The sequence below is a fragment of the Nymphalis io genome, chromosome 4 (assembly GCF_905147045.1).
Source record: "Nymphalis io chromosome 4, ilAglIoxx1.1, whole genome shotgun sequence".
Taxonomy (NCBI): domain Eukaryota; kingdom Metazoa; phylum Arthropoda; class Insecta; order Lepidoptera; family Nymphalidae; genus Nymphalis; species Nymphalis io.
The window spans coordinates 10,280,890-10,302,903 of NC_065891.1; the positions used below are offsets into that span (position 1 = coordinate 10,280,890).

At 32.8% G+C, this 22,014-nt stretch overlaps 1 protein-coding gene across 3 annotated transcripts in view; it reads right to left on the reverse strand.

The window, feature by feature from the left end:
* Positions 1-27: 27 nt before the first annotated feature.
* The window catches only part of LOC126781847 (cyclic AMP response element-binding protein A), a 97,490-nt gene continuing 75,503 nt past the window's right edge, over positions 28-22,014 (reverse strand). Inside the window, exons 2-7 of one of the 3 annotated variants that reach the window (XM_050506953.1) lie at positions 15,527-15,728; positions 6,257-6,447; positions 4,897-5,038; positions 3,719-3,903; positions 3,351-3,494; positions 28-3,122 (exon numbers count right to left, since the gene is read on the reverse strand). In XM_050506953.1, the coding sequence (XP_050362910.1) occupies positions 2,934-3,122; positions 3,351-3,494; positions 3,719-3,903; positions 4,897-5,038; positions 6,257-6,447; positions 15,527-15,728 (1,053 nt within the window). In that variant the 3' untranslated portion in view covers positions 28-2,933. Of the gene's footprint in view, positions 3,123-3,350; positions 3,495-3,718; positions 3,907-4,896; positions 5,039-6,256; positions 6,448-15,526; positions 15,729-22,014 lie in introns of all 3 variants that reach the window. The other 2 variants (XM_050506954.1, XM_050506952.1) reach the window with 2 other exon arrangements.

The following is a 22,014-nucleotide window of genomic DNA, read 5'->3' on the forward strand; positions in this document are numbered from 1 at the left end:
GAAAATACTCAAAAGGCCTTTGTTTTCATGAGTATGTAATTAAAAATAAAACAATCGATTTACAATATCCGACGCTTTATTAGCTCAAGGGTGACAGTAAAATCCGCAATGTCATTGAAATATAATAATAAAACAAAACGATTCAACAAATCATGACTCAAGGTAACAGTGAATAGTTTTAATATATAAAACTATCAATAAAATTACACTTCAATAATAACAAAACGACACGGCGTGGACTATCATATCAACCTTTGTACAACCCATTCGAGATTTCATTTTAATAAATATAAAAAATATTTCAATATTATATAATTATATTGTGTTTATTATCTCGAATGGATTTTACTTGCCGTCACCCAATGTGCGGTGCTCTCATACTTATGTATGCATTTTAAGTTTGGCATTTTGTTTACAATATATTGTATGTATCGTCGCCCGGGGCGGGCTCGATAATTATACATTTAAAATATCAACTACTTTAGTAAATTTCTATAAGTCGTTTTCAATTAAATCACTCTTTTGTAGACGGTAAATGCCATATTAGGAATTAAATATATTATATCAAAGTTAAATACTTTATTTTTATGTATAGTTTCAACAATACAGCTTTCTCAAAAATTACCATTCATTTATTCGTCATATGTTCGATTCTTAGTTTATGGTAAAATCAATAACTGATAGGCAGGCACGCTTTGCAGTTTCCACGATAAAATTGTATATATGTACATACACACTAACCTATCCTTACTCGTATAGCGACAGACACGTAAAACAGTGTTATACATATATATATATATATATATTTCTAAATTTCATTAGAAAAAATCTCTTAAAATATATCTCGATAAATTCTTTTAACATTATTCCCAACTTGGAGGGAGAAGTATTACATTACAGAGCGATATAAATAAATTTCTATTCCCTTACATCTAAATAGGAAGAACTTCTAAAAAATGTAAAAGAGAACATAGTAATTGCACACATAGTAAATATATTATACTAACACGAATATGCCGATTGATTGAGTTAAACATTTTGACCATACATCATTCGGAACCTTGTCAAAAACGGAATTTTTTATACCTTTTTTTTTAAATTTCGTTATCGATTTACTAGTTTTTAATTGAAGCGTTAATAAAACGAAAAATAATATAAATATTCTAAAATTTATAGATTATTTTAAATAGTAAATAATGTGATAATAATTCCGAATTGACAAAATTCCACGGTATCACCACACGCTACAATTATGCTTTTAAAGATGAAACTTACGTAATACATATAAAACATGAAATTAACAGATAATGATTTGTACAGGCTTTAGATTAAGTTATATATCAATATAAGTACTCGAGCTCACTTTAAGTCACTCACATTACTAAAAAGATATATGGAATGTTTAGTATATAAGAATGTTAGTTCACAAAGACGGTGACCCTCGGCCGCTGTTGTGGATTTTAAATTCGCACTTTGTTGGCAAGACCTACGATACATAAGAACTGCGAGATTCTATGAATATAATACATTTAAGTGGTGAACGTGTTAACGAAATCAACCGCCCGGTTAAATTTCATAGTTAATAGTTAGTTACGTTATTTTCATGAAAGGCATGCAGTTATTTGTACTTGTCTATCTAGAGCGCAGCTTTAAATTGTTTGCTAACCTCCTCGACCCGAGCGCCTCCACAACGAGACCTCGAATGTTTCAGCAGAGACTAGACATTACCGAAAACATAACTTTTTGCATACAAATTATCTTAAATACATGATACAATCTCTAGGACGATACACATTTCGCTATAAATGCAAATTCATGGAATTCAATATTAAAAGATAAGGCTCACGGTGCGCTCACCTTACATTATTATGCTACTAAGGTTATCGATATCACCGCACGGTAGCGACTCGATATGGGACGTACTAAAGTCACTATGAGAGAAACCATCATTAAACAGTTCCAAGCCTATAACATCGTTTAATCACAACAACCGATAAAAACTGTAAGGCCAATAACATCGCAATGTGATCAACAGAACTTAAGAATCGTCACGAAGCGCGAAGGGGCCCTTCGTGACACGCGCGTACGCTTTAGGTAACAATTAAAATTCCTTAAACTATTTGCATATTTTAATAAAAACACGCACGAATGAAAACTTAAATTATTCGCCGTGAGGCATCATATACATCTAAAATATATTACGAGATTTCAAACACGCGTTAGTAAGTATCGACGTTCGCTATGACGGTACCGTTCGCTGTCGACTGATAACGATCACTTAAAACGTGCTGAGTTTTATAATAAATACCTAATGTGGCACTCGAAATTTGGTATACCCTAAACGAAAATACAGGTATATCATATCCAGCACCACTGAATAACTATTTACTAACAAATACAATGAGCAACCATTCAACTAACAGTCCTATCCTCTGGATACTACGTAACGGTTCGTAAATTACATCCAAAATATACATCGACAAAATATACACTTCATTACGGGGACAGTATCGTTGTCACTGTTCACTTAATACATAGATAAACGTACATTAGGAACTGTGAGAAATCGTATCTGTCAGTTCTCACAGCCTTTTTAGGTTATACTTCCGCAGTTGTCTGATCACGAGAACCGGCCGTAATACTGTTACAAGTCCTATTTAAATAGCAGACATTAAAACACAGCTTCGAAGAAACAGTGAGCAAAAAACAAATAATGTTAAAGACTGTTCGAGTGAAAAGTATATGTAGAATGAAATGCCGGTTTCGCTTTAAAAAGTTAAAGTATTAAGGTTGTTGTCTATTTGTGATCGAATCCAGCAGCAGTTATTGCCGAGTGACGTCAGAGCGTCTGTTATGTTGTATTCTGCAGATTTAAGTCCCTGTGCATGTGAGAGCGAAGTGTGACGTCACGCAAACTATTTCATTTGATGACGTCACTTCCTGGCGCCTCGAGTAACGAGCGCCTGCAAAGCTGCCAACTGGCTCAGAAGATTCGCATTCGTCTGTTCGAGTGTTTCTACCCTCTTTCTGTAGTCTGTATTCTCTGATACTAATATTTCTACTTTTCTCTCTAATTGGTCCATATACTCCTTCTTTTTGCGTCTGCTTTCTTGTGCCGATATCTAGAAGAGATGACGAAAAATTAATTTAAAACACTATTTGTTTTCGGTTACCGACCGATCTGTGGCTTTTTACAATATAAGCCTGTCGTAAATTATCATGAATACATTGGCGGTTCCTAACGCCTGTTTAGACATGCCCATTTGTCAGGACTATATCTCCAACAGTTAATAATTGTATCTGCGAATGAACATAATAGAAGGGAATTAGGAAATGTCGTGTATGTTCACCTTATTTTTAATTTTCCTCCTGATTTTTTTGAGTGATTTCTCTTCAGCCTTGGTGAGGGGTAAGCGTGTCGGAACGGGATATCCTTCGGCCAGTAATGTGCGCTTCTCCTCCTCTGTTAACACGAGCGTACCCGTTGAACCCTTCTGAAATAAATATGAATGAAATTTGTGAATTAGAAATTCAAGAAGTTCTACGTTAGGTTATTGCTCACGTTACGTACGTTAGGTAAACGTATGACAAAAGAATCAAGCAACATAGATATGATTTACGCATCAAATTTTACGGCATAACCAGTTACCATCAAGTGGGCCCTTTGCTCGTCTGTTATGTACAAAAAGCGCAATAAGTGTGAAGGAGTGAAACCGACCGGCTGGCTGCTGATGAGCGGCGTGTTGATGGGCTGCCGCGAGTGGTGCGACACGTAGAGGTGCGCGCGGCGCGCGGGCGCGGCGGGCGCGGCGGGCGGCGCCGACGCCTCGTGCGCCGGCGACAGCGCGCCCTCGCTGTCGGACGACGACAGCGACGAGGGCGGCGTGGGAGGCAGGTTGAAACCTGCTGGTGATTCATGCCATTGTTACAAAGAGTCGACACTAAATGATCACCTATTTATGCTAATATTATGACAGCACGTTCTCTGGCGCCACCGTAGTATCAAATGACTTATAAGTTTTAGGTTAGCATAATTGATATGAATATAATATAAGTAAGTAAGTAACAGACTGTGAATGTCCCAGAGCTGGGCTAAGGCCTCCTCTCACTTTTTGAGGAGAAGATATGGAGCTTATTATATTGGAATATAATATAATAGCATTAAATAAATAGCGACACCTGCTTACTAACCTATCGGTACTAGTTATAGTGAAGTTTATTTTAACCGTAAATGAATTTTAAAGGGGAATAATATACTACAAACCAAATGTACAAGATTTTATTCTGTCAAAAATTTTATAGGCATTATTACACCCAAACAAGGTAAGTTACGCAAATCGGTAGACGTTTTGTTAGTCATGATTATAAAAATTATTGGAGGTTAACGATCTTTTAAACATTGACAACAATGTAAGGGCATTTTTTGAATAATAATTTAGCATAATACGAGTAGCAATACACTAATCGTCGTATTGAAATTTTAAAACCTGAATTCGGACTAAGTATTAAATGACAGGTTTATGTGATAACTCTAATCTTAACTTTAACTATTGCGTCAGGAACATAAATAGCGATGATGTATATGATGATGATTAAGTGAATAGATGATAAAATTCATGAAATTAGTATATAAGCGTAATAGCGTTATAGAGTTGATAAAAATATTTCGATAAATAAATGAATAAATATTGTAACATGACGATTCAAAAATGCTTTTAAAAGGATAATTTTAATGAAATATACCTAATTTGACTGTTTTTTTATTATTAAGAAAAGCGTAGCGAAATGGATAAATAGGAAAATATTTTCTTAATTTAAGCTTAAGACTAGAAATATTGCTCAAGTACTTCGCCAAAGAACTAGGGACATAATGAAGTAACCATGTCAGCGTTCTACCTGAAGTGCCGGACGATGTGACTTTAATGGAGAGCTTATTGTTATTCATGGAGATGCGCGGCGCCGCACTCAGCAGTAGCTGCGGCACCCCCGCCGCCCCAACTTTCTGGAGCACCGCTTGTGGCATGTGGATTGTTCCGGTCTGAAATTAAATTAACCTTGCTAATTAAGATTAGGCATGGCTTATTAGGTAGACGATTTTTTTTTAAATTTCTATTGATGATTGAAGCTATTCATAAAATTAAAAAGTAAAATAACAACAATATTCCCAGTGGAATAACTGGACTTAGGCTAAACCACACACGGGTATCGAACAAAAGAATATTTTAAATACATTCTAAATAACAATTTACGACTGTCAACATAACATTCATCCTTCATGAGAAATTAAGAAAATTATTGCTATCATATTTTTAAAAATATCTTTGGTACGCAAAGTATTTAACTGTAATAGTATATGTAAACATCTTGCAAAACCGGAATCATCATATTTGGCGACGGCTATTGCATGTCCTGTTATCTGATCTTTATCTTAGAATTAGTATGCAGGCATTCAGCTGCTCTGTTATTCCGTTGCAAAGAGAATTTGCATCATTGACGCAGCGCCGCACTGGTTTTAAATATTTCTAATAAAAACTTCTACGATTTACAGAAGGTTAGCGCTTTATCATTCGCTAAGTCAGTAAAGCTGAGATTGTGTTTACACAATTAACACGAGTATTTTTTTTTTAATTTTAAATCTAGTTTACTTAAATTAGTCTTCGTACTCAATTGCTTGACATTAACGAATTAAGAAATCGTAAAATTCTCATTTCTGTTCGGAAATTGTATACTCGGTGTAATTACAAAAGAACTTTACAGGTTTTTTTTATTCGTCCATATTTTAAGGTCATATTACAGAGAAAGTCGCAAAGTATCGTGGGCTATTTGAACCATAGTAACCTTTCGTTTTTTGTCAAGTCATCCCGCTTTGATGTAGATTGGGTTTGAACTCACGACTTCGTTTCTCGTGTCAATGTAATGTGCGATCAACTTTATGCTCTTTTCCATGAAATGTTTATTTTTAGCTCCTATGTTTTTATAGAAGCCAATTCGAATATAATTTGTAGTGAATGTAAATTATCATTTGAGATTTTTTGTGAGATGTATTGACAGCCTCATTAACAAAATTTCACTAACTAACAACACCAGTTCTTCTAAAGAGTTATCTCTTTTAGAAAGAAGTCTTATAGCTGGAAAAAGTTTTTATAGTTTACATATATAGTGTTTGTGTTTCAATGTTTTTGAATGTGTGCGAGTAGAGTCAAGGTATCTAATTAAATCAATTAAAATTATTTTCTTAATCTTCTTTGGTCCGTACCGTGTGGTCAATGACGTAGTCGACGTGTGTAACAGGCGTGCCAGGGGTCGGCGAAGGGGGGCAGGACGATGCGGGAGACTCGGGCTCCGATTTGGGTTCAGCCTTCACTTCTGGTGGCGGAGAATCGCTGGACCGCCGTCTGCTCCGCCACGCGCTCGCTGGTATAGCTGGATAGCATTCGTCTTCCATGTCTGAAATTATTGAAAACATAATTAAATTACGAAAAATAACATAAATTTTAATTTCAGTTATTACTATTATCTATCACAATAATATATTAAAGTAACAACTTACAAAACCGACATACAACATGATATTCATCTAACGGAGCCACAGTTGATAAATATCTTCAACGTGCGCTCTCTGTTCGTTTTAAAACGATTTTGCAGACATTCCGTTGCATCAGCGCGTTTTAAAACAGGAACGAGTGATTAACTCATCAACTCGTTTATACATTTCGAGAACGATTACATTAGAAAGTTTTTTAAAACATCCTTGATTCTATTCGTGTTGTTTTAAACTAAGGTAAAGCAAAGGAGTTAATTTATACATCCTATTTTTTTCTGTTATAATATACGTAGAGGGACTGAAAAATGGGCCAGATGTTGGTAAGTGCTCACAACCGCTGATAGATATTGGGGCCGTAAGAAATATTAATAATTCCTTACATCGCCAATGCGCCAGTAACCTTGGGAACTAAGATGTCATGTCTCTTGTACCTGAGGTAACACTGGCTTATTCACCCTTAATATCGAAATACAACAGCACTTAGTATGACTGCTTGGAAGAAGAATATGTCATGAGTGCGTGGTACCCACCCAGATGGGCTTGCACCAAGCCATACCACCATGTAGAATGAAAAAAGCTCCATTGGTATGCACTATCAATCACCCGGATTTTTATCTGCTATTATAGGTTAAGATTCATTATTTCTCTTTAATGACCCATCTCAGAACAAAAGTGATATTTTAGCTTGCAATGTGTGTGTCAAAATAATAGATAATAAGCCTCTAATAGTCATTCATCTTGCTTGATACAGAACATTAAGGTTCGTTAGGACAAGTTTATATTTTTATTGGCGGTATTGTTGCGGTCATTGAACCGCGTATTTTAACTACGAATTCATAAAAGTTAATCTTAGCATGTAAGATTTATTTTACTATTTAATTACTTCATTGAAATAAAAAAGGTAAAGCTAAAGTAATGTTAGAGGAAGCACATTGCTATCTCATTTTTATGCGTGGGAAAAACAAAGACAGTTTACATTAGACTTTGTTCAGAATTCTCCAGACAAATTACGGCAACTGTGGCCATTCTAAACGGATACTAGTCCACTGCGCAGGATATATTATAGTACACTAGTGTGAACGCAAATACAGGTACACTTTCTATTCCCTTACTCTCGTAATTCCATAGGACAGCAAATACACAGGATCAACGACTTTACGTGCTTTCCGAGGCACCGGATTACAAGCAATCCAAATTCGCGGTTACCACTTAGAATTTATTTACAGAAACATCAAATAAATTTTTATGTCCGAAACGGGATTTGACCCTAGAACCTTGAAATCTGCCTCATAAGTTATAGCTACTAAACCAAGAAGGCCGAGTTTGTATACAACGGACTTAATACTTAAAAATTAAACTCTTAGGTCGGTCGAAAATTACACTAGTTTGATTGTTAATGCAATTATATGAAAGTAGTCAATTATAATGTATTGCTGTAGATACAATCTAGAAGCATAACTATTGAAGAAAATATCGTTGAAAGAAAAATAATACATATTCAATTAGTTATAAATGCTTAAATTGTTTGGCGGTAATTTGAATAGTTGAAATTAGCGATTGTACGTTGTATTTAAAAATTCCTTTCACTGTAATCATACGTACTTTATACATAGGTGCTTGTGATTAAATTAATTACTGACGAGTAACGGTCTGTAGCAGCCAGTAGGTTACCACTAAAGAACAGATTATATGGGGATAATTTTTTTTTAAATACCTAGGCACGGGTAACTGGCACTATACAGCCGAGTGGTTTTTTTCAATATTTTTTTAGAACGGTGAGGCAGACCGGCTTTTGAGTCAAGCGTTTTTTCAACATACAATTGAGTCGCAATTTTATTATGACATACATTAATGCCAAGAGGTTACCTCTGCTTAAAAACATAGGCAAATTCATATAAGCCTTTCACCGTCATTGTACAATGATCAAACATTTTTTTATAACCTATAAATGAAAACAAAATATGCTAGTTCGTCGTAGTTCGAAACACTAAAACGGTAGTCAATCATGAAGTTTATAGCTAATAATATTAGATGTTATAACCTTTGTTCTTACGATAATCATGGTTTAGTCGAATACATAGATACGATACGAAGTATTAATATTTAGCGCTAAAATAACCGAGAGTGGGTTGTTAGTGAAGCCTTGCCGTCGGTTACATTCCTTTAAGATGAAATTTTATTGTATAACAATATATGTAACAGAAAAAATATTATAATTTAAATATTACGAATAATACAATTGTCATTTATGAAATTGTTAAACTATTCTGTTTAATTTATTATGATATGTAATGTTTATATCTATTAAATATGTTTAGCTTAGTTGTATGTTGTCTTCAATAATTCAAGAAAAACACAAATCGATTCAACATTGATAAAATATTAGAAACTGTGTGGTCTTCGTTGAATGCTCATAGAATAAATAAATATAGCATAGACTATTCTTAAGGTTTTGTTTTTCTTTTTTTTTACTTATATTTATCTTTTTTTCTTGCGTGTGCAATAAAGTTGTTTAATAATAATAATAATACTTTAATTAAATAGCTAATTTATGTTATGAACCTTTTTATTTAGAAATTAAGAGAATACCTTGAATTGGACACGCTAACCTATTTTCAAGAAATAACGAATATACCTATTTTTAGCTATGAGCTATTAACGATCACATATGAAGGTGGTCGGATTTATTTAAACTTCAACAATGACGATAAAACATACCAGCTCGATATAGTTTGCACTGACAGATAGCTGGAAACTAAAACGGTAGTAGAGAAAGCTATAAGATGACTTAGGAATGAAAGTCAAAATGATAACTTCAATCTAATACGGTTTTTAAATTTTAGTATACCTAGTCATAGTATACTATGAATATAATACAAAAAAATATATACTATAAAAAAAAATTATGAAAGTATACTTTATACTTTCATATATTTTTTTTATTTTTTTCCCATTTTTTGTGGGATCGTTAACCACTAACAATAATGCGATTGTCGCCTCCGACAAGCGTGCGGAGGTTGCGAGATTGTTAAAAATTATTCCCATATCTTAACTTTTAATTAAATTCCAATTAAGCAATTATATATAATTATTTTTTTTACCTGATACGTGTGTTTATAATACATAATATGTCTCATCAATAAGTAACATTCTTTATTAGGTTTTGAAGTATGTAGAATGTAGTACTAATTTCCTTTATCACCAATAATGAAACTAGTTAAAAGCGTGTTAAGTCATGTAATCAATATATTTATATAAATAATAATTGATTTTTTATCTTATAGAATATTTCACGTCAACATTTAGTTATCGCCGTTTTATATCATTTGTACTTCCGAGAAACAAAAGATAAGTTAATAACAAAGGTTTCTACTTAATAATTACATGCTTTTTGTAACGTACAACATCAATTGTGTTGCAAGTTGAACCCGCAGTGTCCTCCTGGCTGATTTCGACCGATTCCTAACCAAGAATGGGCAACTGCACATTGAAATATTACAGGACATAATTGTCTACACACGGTTGTTCTTTCATATTTCTATTCGCTCATTCTCATAGTCGAGTGACACGGTAACCACCGATGTACAACCTAACGGTGCCGGTAACTATATCGGGGCAAAACCGACGGCATATATGTGCCGTCGGAGACGGCAGTGCCAAAAACCCAAATCCGTAATCGTAATATTTTTTAAATAGAGAAATGGTTTTAAAATAAGTGGATCCTCATATATTTGGCGACGCTTCACATGGCGTAGCGAGTTCGCGTTTTTTCATTAAATGTTCGAACGAAGCAATTTGCAAAGTATTTTAGTAGCTTTTTACCAAATATTGCAAATTTATTGTTATAACAGCATTATTTCCTCGTGACAATGTATTGTGTAGGGATACAACTTTGGATCGAGTCATCGTCATCAAATATAAAGTTAGTAACCCAACCACAATGCATGGAACGCATTGAATTTTAATTCGATGCTAACAGTTATTGGTGATTTTTGGACATCGACCCTTAAGGTTACACGAGAATATTTTTAAACGAAACAAAAATTAATATTGTGTTTGGCCAATTTCAGCCTTTATCTAAAAAAAAAATAAACCAAGTAATTGGTCATGGGTGGTTGTGATTTTATTTTTAGCACAAAGGGATTTTCCGATTCAGAACAAACGATAAAATTAAGCGATTTAACACGTCACATGAGAGATGGTTTATAATTCTTACATTATCTTTAAAAAAAATTGCAATTGCAGCATTCAAGTCACCGTTTCATTGGGTGTTTTTTTATTGTTATTCTAAATATATATGTTTTTTAAATAAAATACTAGCTATAGCTAAATAAAACTTGAGTAATTGTTGCATGCAGTTTATGTTATAAAAATAAATAATAAAAATATGTATACATAAAAAGCCGAAAATGTTTGGCTCGTTTCTTAACGTTAACTTTTTTATATAATAGAACAAGTTTAATCGAATTTATTTTTGAGCGGAGCAGAGCGGATCGGCCAAAGCCGTAAAAACAGAAAGTAAATAAGTCGTAATAAAATAAGATCAAATAATCGATAAATTTGTCGCGGCATAATTTAATTTTCGAATATCACATAAAAAAACATTCCACCTCCCGATGGTATTGACGCATCGGTATACACTGAAATCGGTATACGAATAAGGTCCGAGCATTTATTATATATAATTAATATTATCAAAATCATAAAACATAATAACATAAAAATAAGACATAACATTTAAGTAAGGAGTATTCGGCATTGTTTGAAAACAAATGGTTATCGCATTACGATAGCGTTATCGTTTTAACAGATTAAAAATAATTCGTTTCTACGTCACTTGTGCCGCTAACACGACTAAGGATTAATGGATACAATAAATACTACTGATTGCTACATTAAATAATTATTGAATCCATTTTACATAGAAGTATATGTCCCACTGGTGGGAGAAAGTTTGGAACTTATTGTGGTGAAGTAATGCTCCAATATAACTCACATTGGTGGAAACACGAGAAATTTGCATCCGCCACATGCAGATATTCACCGCCGAGCACGAGATGAATTATAAACACAAATTAAGCACATTAATATTCACTGTTGCTTAGCCGGGTTTGAACTTAGAATCATCATCGTAAATCTATCCTAACTTTTTAATTTTATTTTAAATCACGATCAGTCGTTAGAATATAAAATTTCAGTAATTAGTTACTTTGGTACATATCAGCCACTATGTATCTTATAGCACGGGTTTCTTATATACAAAGGCAATTTGTAAATAGACACATACATTAACTGAGCTCTTTTGTTTATATGTTTTTACTGCTTCGGTTTGCGGCTACAAATTTTGACTAGTTTATTTTGTATTATTGTATATTCTGTCACTCTTTTGACAGTTGTATGACGGATTAAGTACATTTTATCATCTTACACATAAGGCTCGAAGGCAATATATGCGAAGCTTTAAAATTATTAGTTAGTATCGTTTCACACGACTTTACTAACGGTAACCTTATTTCGAGTTCCGTTTTTTTTTTAACCAACTTTATAATATGAATTTTTCATTGTTCAAAGAATAGCTTTTAAGGAATCTGTAAGTTTTAATCTCCGCAAAGTTAAATTATGTTTGTTAGAAGGATTTATATGTGCATATGTATGAAGTGGATGTATATATAGTGTAAAGACTTACCACAATTTAATTCCTCGCGTAGTTATTTAATTTCAACATGATAAGTTATATATATAACTAAATATAGCCTCAAAAGGTATATATTTTTTAGTGATTTAAGCATCATGATGTTATAATTGTGTGCCCGCGGCGCAATGTGGACTCCCCGCGTGCGACACGAATGTGCACATTGTTTCGTTCACACGAAAGATGTTGTGATATAAGATAAGCACGTATGTCATTATAGTCATTGTATTCCAAGTTATTATTGTATTTACGGAGAATTAGTTTTTATGCTTTAACTACTCATTACATTGGAATTTAGAATTGGCGGTTTAATTTTTTGGTTCTGTTTATAATCAAGGAAACTTTGATATTTTCGGGGATATTTAAAATCGTTTTACTTGTTTGATTCTAACAAATTCAATAAATATCTGATACAAGAACAAGATGAATAAGCGTCGCTCTCGCCAGTAACACTAGTAGGACCGCGAGTCCCCCAACAACAAAATATATTAGGCTCTATTTAGCACACGTTATCTAAGCCGTAAGTAGCTTTAATAGTTATTTGCCTCAGTGTGCTAAATGACTAATTCAATATGATTGGATTTCATGATGATGAAGGTTGAGAGTGGGAGATTGAAAGCCCTAATTAGAATCAAAATTTCGCGTCCGTACCCTTCATCAATAGGGTCTATATAATGTCCCTTCGCCGCAATAGGCGTCGCTGGGACTTGGGAGGTTCTCAGTACCCTGGTAATGCCCCTAGAGAATGGAGGCCTGCATAGGCAGGCCGTCCGTCAGAGCGTCGCGGTAGCATGCAAAGCATGCAAGCGATCTCGTGGCGCTCCTCGTTAAAACGGAAAAGATACCGCTGTTTTTTTTGTGGGTATTCCGATGTTCGGGGCGTACTCGGCGCCTCGGACATCGGCGAGCCCCACATACCCGCCCATACTGTTCCCGTGGGAGAAACGCGTAATGCGTTTTTCCAGCGTCAAAAAAAAGGTTCTATATACTGAACGGAATGAATTAGTAGTAGCAGATAGATATAACATGTATATAATATTAGATCCTGAAATTTAATTAAATATATGTTATTCGACAACTAATTAAACTAACTATTAACAATTCCAGTGTCCCGAAATTAACAAAGATAAAATTATTGCCTATTATTATTTATAAGTATGGCCAAAGTCCATATTGTTTTTCACAATAGTGAAATGAACTAATCTTGAAATTATACAATAATTTATTCTAATTACTTTACCTAATTTAGCGTTGCAAACGTTTTTAAGTATTAATTGTTTTTACTGATTACCTACTTATTTTGAGTTTGTAATGGCGCAGATTAATAATAAAAAGTCTAAATGTTGTTTAGAAGATAGATACTGTATATTTAAGTCTGGGTTTGTGTACGTGTACAAAACATCCGTAACCAGGATGTTTTTTTTTGCCAAGGCCGTATTCGATTTTCAAATTTCGATTCAAGGATCGAACGAGTTTTTTTAATTTATTTTCCATTTGTTAGCCAGAGCAAGGCAATGAAAATCCATTCTTATATTTGACTAGAAACTAACTGATTAGGTATTGTATATATTTAATTTAAGTACTATTGTGTGTGAATGTCCCAGGATAAATAAGAAATATTGTATGTATCGTCCGTATAAACCTTATTTAATGTGTTAACAAATGTAATATTTATTTTTCTTTGCACTGTTAACAATAATTTAATACACGTAAAAAAAAAAACAATTTTAAAGGTTGGTTGGTTATTACTATATTTATTTAATGGCATGTTGAATATTAGCAATACAATGTTTGAATATTTGTCGAGATAAAACAATTTACGGAAATTAAAAAAAAAACTACTTTTAATATAATATATTTGCATTAATTGACACATTCCATTGTAACTTACAAAGGAGTTAATTAGTAAGCAAAACGTGGTTAAAATAAAATCACTCTTAATTCAGCCTGAAAATTATTTGTGTAAGAGCACGCACTCACGTACGTACGTGTAGCACACGAATTTTACATTTTTTTCATCTAAAAGATAAGCATTTATCTTGAAATCATCGAAGTATTTTCAATGTAATGTGATTCGTTTAATTATTATCATTTTTTTAAATTTCAATGAATATTATTGTTTTTTATGTATGTAGCATAGAAACTATAATACACATAGGATTGAGTTAAAACTTTTTACTGTTATTATTAACACCAGTGTGAAGATGATACTATCAACTATTCACTAGATGGCGCGCGTGTCACATAAGATAATTGTTAACAAAAAAAGGCGATGACTACTTATGTTTTTTTTTATATTGGTAGTAAAATCAAAGTCTCAGGTACGAGTACACTTTACTATCGATTTAGGTACGGTTAAATTAAACGCGCAGAAGATTTTTAAATGTAGATTTATATCTACATTTAAAAATTTTATTTTAAAAATTTATATCTACTATTTATATAGTACATATATATAAATCAAAATTACCCAGTGACAACACGTTGATCATAACTGAAGAATCGGCAGAAGCAAGTTGGCAATTTGAATACATAGTTCACTCTCTCGCGTTAAAGGAATAAGTCTAAGTACTCATGTGTATACAACCAACCCGTGCTGTAGCTCCGTAGTGGAATAACCAACTCAATATGAGTAGTGACCTTTGTCAATCAGTGGGATATTACTGGTGGAACTGCTTCGTATGTAGCAACTACCCGTGAATATTTCTTACATTAGTTCTTTCAAAATCTGTACTCTGAAACTATCCAGTTTTTCTAAGACTATTAATGTGAAACAAAACTCTAAATGAAAATAAACATCTGAACAGCAATTGTTATCTAATAAGTATTTGTTAAGTTGATAAGAGATAACATTTTAGATTAAATTAGAAAAATATAGTTCAGATAAATCAGGACGAACACATCATGCTACAAGGAAAATATATCATATATTTTACTTGTTGTTAGTGAATATTTGTCTTAATCTAAATCAAAATATACTTTACTCTAGTGGACTCTTTTGGACCATCATTCATTTAACAAGATTACATTTGAAGTTACCTCCGGTTCGGAGTTCAAATTCTAGCGAGAAAAACCGACGAGAAACTCAGTAGTTACTCATTTCCATCAATTATTACATAGGCATGTTAAATACCTATAATTTATCCTGCATAAAAATCAACGGAAATACTGCACACTTTTTAACATCTATTATGATTTAGACATATATATTATTTCTCATAAAAAAATTACAATGAGTCCACTTATCATTGTAGTGTAGATGTAAAGCGTTAAAATGTATTTTCACTCACCATCAACTTTGGTGTGGTGTGGCGAAGGTGGCGAGGATTCAACATCGGAGTGGAGGCTGTAGGAATGTTCTGTCTTGATAGGGGCAGCGCCAAGGGCCGCATCTGTCATCAGTCTATCGTGTAACACCACGCCTAGCTTGGAGTCCCGCTCGATCAGCCAATCGCCCATCTCTGAGTCCTCGTCTAAGACATCTTGCATCTCCTGTAAAAACATTATAATTTGCTAATTTTTGCATAAGATTTGAAATTTATGGTCAATTATTTTATTAATTTAAACGAATACCTACAACCCGTTTGTAATTAATATTTGCTTTGTTCATAGTTTTGATGCTTGTTAAGCTGATTGCGGTCTCAATGAAACATCACGATTTTCGATTTAACGGTATATTTCGCTTGTCCTTGCATGGTAGTAATTAAATTGCCAAATGTTTATAATACACCACATGAAGGTGTGTCTACTTAATAATTAATTGATAAAAAATATACTGTATAACTGTCTTTCTATTTCTTTTATTTAGGGAATATTTTTTATGATATAAATGGCGATAACGTAATATCATACCGAAGTCGTACAGACAGGTATATTTGTGCTCAGAGAACATTCCGAATCACGCTTCAAAACATACGAGGTCAATAGCACGAGCTATTAATTCGCATCTCTAGCTCCGCGATTCGCTCGGCCCTCACCTTGGCCGAGTGTAAATAGGAGCCGCTCGGATAGTGGAGGCAAAGTGAGTAAACGTCCGCCAAACACGGTCGCCGACCCCATCCGACGCCCAATGACTGCCTGATGAGCCAAACTACTTGATAACGCTGAAGGTGGACGACCACTGCCTAATTTGTATTGCCATACGCTGTACTCAGTTTAGAATGTTTATTGGCGTGCCTTCGACGGAGATTGTGAATCGTGGACACGCTCGCGTGATCGCATTGTTGGAAAAATGTTTTCGCTATTTCTATAATAGTAGTCTATTGTTGTTTAGTTTGTACGATTGTCGGTTGTACGATTACAAGCTATCTAGAATTTCAAAAGGGAAACAAAACAGAGCGCTCCGCTAACGATAGCTTTTCAAATCGGAGATATTAAGTAGCGTTGTAACTGTAAATTAATGTCTATAGGTATTGAAAACAAATAAATGTTCGTGTTAGTGTTTGTAAAGGTTTTTTTAGAGTCCATAATAGTAAATTCGGCGTATCTGTGGAGACCGAAGTATTGTACTTTTAGTACACGCCTTGTCGTTTTATGGCGCTTGTGGGAAAACCGACCAACATAATGTAATGAACGTGATGGAAATTTGAATTGAAATTACGATTATTCTACACGATAGTATATATTACTGGAGTCATTCAATTAACGTAGGACTTATTAAATAATAAATTCTTCGTGCTTTCATTTTATTGATTACGTGATTTTGTATTTAATTATTATAAAAAGTAATTAAAAATATTTTCTGAGTTTAACGATACCTCTCATTATAATAATTTCCGTTTTATTTCTGCACGAGCGCGACTGTCGAATAATAAAAAATAATTGAACTTTCTACCGTAATTTTGTGACATTAGTGAGAGCGGTTGATAGCAAACAGTCCTCGTACCTTCTAGATATCATTTACTGCTTAGTAAATATAATCCTATTGTGAATTATCGCTTTAGGCGAGGAAGTTTCTTCATGTCCGCCCTTGTAATAAACTAATTATTCTCGATTTATAAATGAGTTGTTATTTAATTGTTACCCATAATGGCGGTTTGTTTTTGCGTTTACGCCGGCATGCTTCACTGGTTCTTAATTAGACTTGACGTAACATTCTCCCGTCTCGATACTCATATTTCACTTTCTATTTGCTTAAAGATTTACTTTGAAAATATAACAATATTTTTTTTGGTAATATAATTTTGATTAACATAAAGCTGTCTTAAGGCCCCTATGTACTTAGTTTGCTATTATAGAAGCTTATGTATAAGGCGCGAATAGTTCTGGCGTAGGTTTAGCTACTAGTAATATGTATACAGTTGTTTAAATAAAAATATCATTAACATTATATTTTTTTTCTGATCTTATACCCACACACAACATAAATAACTGGCATAGAAAGTTATAGTTATATTCTTTTCAATATACACTTTTACGAATAAACGTAGAAAACAAAATTTTTCTCCGAAATCAGATGCGTTTGGATCGTAAAATCGCTAATACATGAATCAGCGAAGCATATCGCAACGTAACGTTTCTTAAAATAATATAATTCAACATTCTTGCATATTATAAAAACGACTGTTTCATTTACTTCTTAATCTATATTAAAATTATTAGCACGAAAGTAAATCTGTCTGTTACTCTTTCACGGCTAAACCACTTAACCGATTTTGATGAAATTTGAATGTATTAAGATTGAACCCTAAGAAAAGACTTGGACTTTTTATATCTTACACCTGCTAGTTTATATTATAATACTAGTATTCACCAGCAGCTTTGCCCGCGTGTTAGGGGTGAGGAGTGGGAATTACGTAAAAAAGTAACTTATGCCCGTCTTTTGGGGTTCAAACTAGTTTTATACCAAATTTTATCAAAATCGGTTCAGTAGTTTTGTCTTGAAAGCGTAACAGAAGAACAGAGTTAATTTCATTATATTTGTATAGATTTCCGTATCCGTATTCCGTTCGGCACTTTAATATTTATTTGCCAATCTTCGCCTCAGCCTTTGTAAAATAAATTTAAAAAGAAAATATATCTTATATTATTAATTGAAGTATTTGGCTTTGTATACTCAAATCAGTGTCTCATAATGACAGTCAGGATTTCAATAAAAAAACCTAATAATTTAATGAAATTTAAACAAAAATAAATTATTGCGAAGGAGTAAACAATACTTACTAAAATATAACTAGAAAGTAGGTTATGCAAGGCCAGCTGTATTGTTGTTGCTATAACGTTAGGCGTAAACTATTGAAACATAATCAGTTTCACAAATCTAGCAAATCAAGCATATTAGTGCATCGTAAGTGTGTTCATTTAGTTTTTTGCAATCATAATCAATACACAAATCATAAAGTCATCTATTTATCGTCTCAGTAAAAACCAGCTTAAGTTTTCATACGCATAAAATCATGTATTTTTATCTAAATTAAAATGTCATTATTCAATTAGAGCCATATAAGGCCTTATTAATTGTCATTTTCATAAATTCCGAATGTAGATTCTATCAAGAATTGCCAAGGAACTCAGTAGTTACTTACTGTTTTTCACTTCATTAATATTAAACCATTAATCGTATAATCGTCAAGAAAATCCACGAATCATTGCTAAATGCTTATGCTTTTTATCTTCTATATAACATTGTAATGAGTATTTATGTATATTTAAAAAAATTCAATCACTTTCAATAATGTTAAGACAATGATAATTCAGCTTAGATCTCAGAATTTATTTTCCGTGATATAAACTAAACTTTTATATCAAGGTTTTAATGGTGAAACTATAATGGTACTATAAAACTATATAAAGCCTTTAGGATATACTGTTCGAAACTAATCAAACGATAAATAATTTGCGATTAACTAGTTTAAGATTATAACAATAAACGTTATTAAATCCTTATTACTAATTGCATAGAGATGAAAATGTTATAACATTCACTATGATTACATATGACCTTTGGATTAATGTTATTTTTTAGTCTCACAGAATTGCAGTTTGTGTTTTGAATGACGCGGGATAAAACATGATCTAAGATGGTCGTGATTGTTCATTGTACTCGTTTATAACATAGTTTTATAACCATCGTATAATAATGAAATATTTAAAAAAAAAGCTTTCAACGTCGTCTATTTATTAATTATCTATATATGTATTATTATAATGTATTTAATTAAAACTTTTTAATTTTTTTTATTTAAAATATATTTTGGAATGTGAAAGAAAACTTGATGAAAGATTAAATAGTAGAAACTGAAATATAATAATTTTCAAGATGAAACACTTGTCATTTATGATTTAAGGATAATTCCTAATCGACATATTCGATATATACATATATGTTATAAATTGTAGAAGTTTGTACTTGCTTTGTTTCTGATATAAGAAACATGCAAAAACGTTAAAATTAATTCCTAATTTACTTTTACTAATATTACCCACTATTACAGAACAACAGGTAAAGTTAGTACAAAAAACCTGGGGGTTGAATCGAACCTGCGACTTTCACATCACTAGGCGGGCGGGGCCGAATATCTTTAGGTATCTTATAAAAAATGGAACAGCCGTAAATATCCCATTGCTCGCCTAAGGCGCTCCTCTTGAAGAGAATGTTTGGAGACCAATGCGGGTTCGATACACATGTGACAGAATTTCATGACGCGTGCATGTTTTACTTCACCACACGAAACTCAGGGGTGTTGTCACGATTGCGGGTTCAAAGTTAAACTCGCAATCTTCAATTACGATTTAATTCGATTTTTTAAATTATATCTAAACAATATGTTAATACTGTATCATATATATAAGAATATATAATTAATGATTTTTGTTTTCAACTTGCTAAAGTCGAATCGGTGATTGTAAAACATTTATATTTTTATCTTTATATTAACGGTATTGTTTCTGAAATCAATCAATCAATCAACAGCCAATCGTTGTCCACTGCTGAACATAGGCCTCTCCCAACCTCTCCTATTGTTTCTGAAACTGATAATATTATGTTAAGCATGTCATCATCTACCGAAAATAAATATCACGTTAACCTGATGATTAGTTATCTTGGCAACTGATATTGGCTTTATTGGCGTTAGATTGATAGTTTATTATCATATTGAAAGAAAATTAGTTTTTTTAAGCGGTTGAACTTTAAACATAATACAGCTTTGTAAATTAATATATTTAGCAAGTGAAAACACCTTTATATTGTTATAACTCTATTTATTACATCCATCCTTATAACTTTATAACCTTATATTATAATAACTAAACGGTGCTTAGTTATCAATAATAATATTCGTTATTAATTACTAAGTTTTTTAATAGGCAGGCTGACCACCACTGTAATTGTATTGGCTCGCTGAGTGACGTTTTTATTAAACCGCAATTAATCTAATAAATTAGAATCGTTTAGAAATTTTTAGACTACTTATATTATTATATCAATAATTTTGGTACTTGTATTAATTGTTTGGCATTTTTATTTAAAGCCTATACTTATGGGCTCACTTCTTATTTTTAAATATAGCGTTATAAATATAAGCCGTTAAGATCATAGCGTCGTAAAATCGAAATTAAAATACTTTATTCAAGTATTAACAAGAAACTTTGAATCGTAATTTTAGTATGTAAAATATTTTATGTAAAGCTACCGCCGTTTCGGAATGTAAATTCAACAGAGAAGAACCGGCAAGAAACTCAGTAGTATTTCTTATTCATCAATCATATACATGTACAAATATTTAATAGCCAATCGTTATTATTCACGTTAATAGCTGGCAATACTGAACTAATTTGTATGCGATTTCCACAACCAGAAAGATTTAACTTCCGGGAAACGAACCATAACTTAACATTTCTTTCGTATATTTAACACCGTGTGTCGGACAACAGTTAACTGAGACCAGTCAAACTTATTTCGGTTTAATGTTCTCATAACCGTAACCAGTTTAAGTATGAGAAGTAAAGCATTGTTCTAGAAACATCGATTGCAAACTAGGTTTAATTTTTCCCTCTTTAAAGAAATAGCAACTGGCGATGGCGAGTAACCTCGCTAACTTTTCTGTTGTGTTTTATAGATCTACAATATCATGATATAAAATTTTTGTATATCTGTTATATTTTTGGTAGCGTTGATTACGTCGACATACTAAGCTATATCTCAAAAATATGCTACATATCAAACCATATTGATATAATAAATGCGAACGATAATTTGTCTGTCGTCATGGCAACACCGCTGAACCGAGTTTGATGACATTTGGTATGAAGCAAGTTTGAACCCTGAGGATAATACAAAGGCTACTTTTTATGACTATCACCTAAACCTACCTCCTCTCAAACGGGCGAAGTCGCGGGCACAATCTAATATACCATACAGCCTATTTCCGTCTGTTAACTATAAACTAAAATATTACGACCATTCCTGATGATATGTTTTATATAGAAAGTTTTAATTAATCTTAAGAATAACGTTAATAAATATTTAATCTGAAAATTCAATTACCCGTCCTCTATGATAATTTTACAACGTTAATATAAACTTGAAGTGCTTAACTTCGATATATTGCAAAAGTTACACTTATGACATATGTACAACACCCTGTGATACACGTATAGTGTATCCCTATATAAACAGGTGTCGCAACTTGTACAAGCCCGCAAACTAGTCGCACGCGTCAGTACCTCACTTGCATAATAATATCGAACGGATAATGTCACTATAACCTAATTCTCTTAACAATAATATGTATTAAGAAAAGGTTAAGATCATAAATATGAACATCATTAGTGGTAC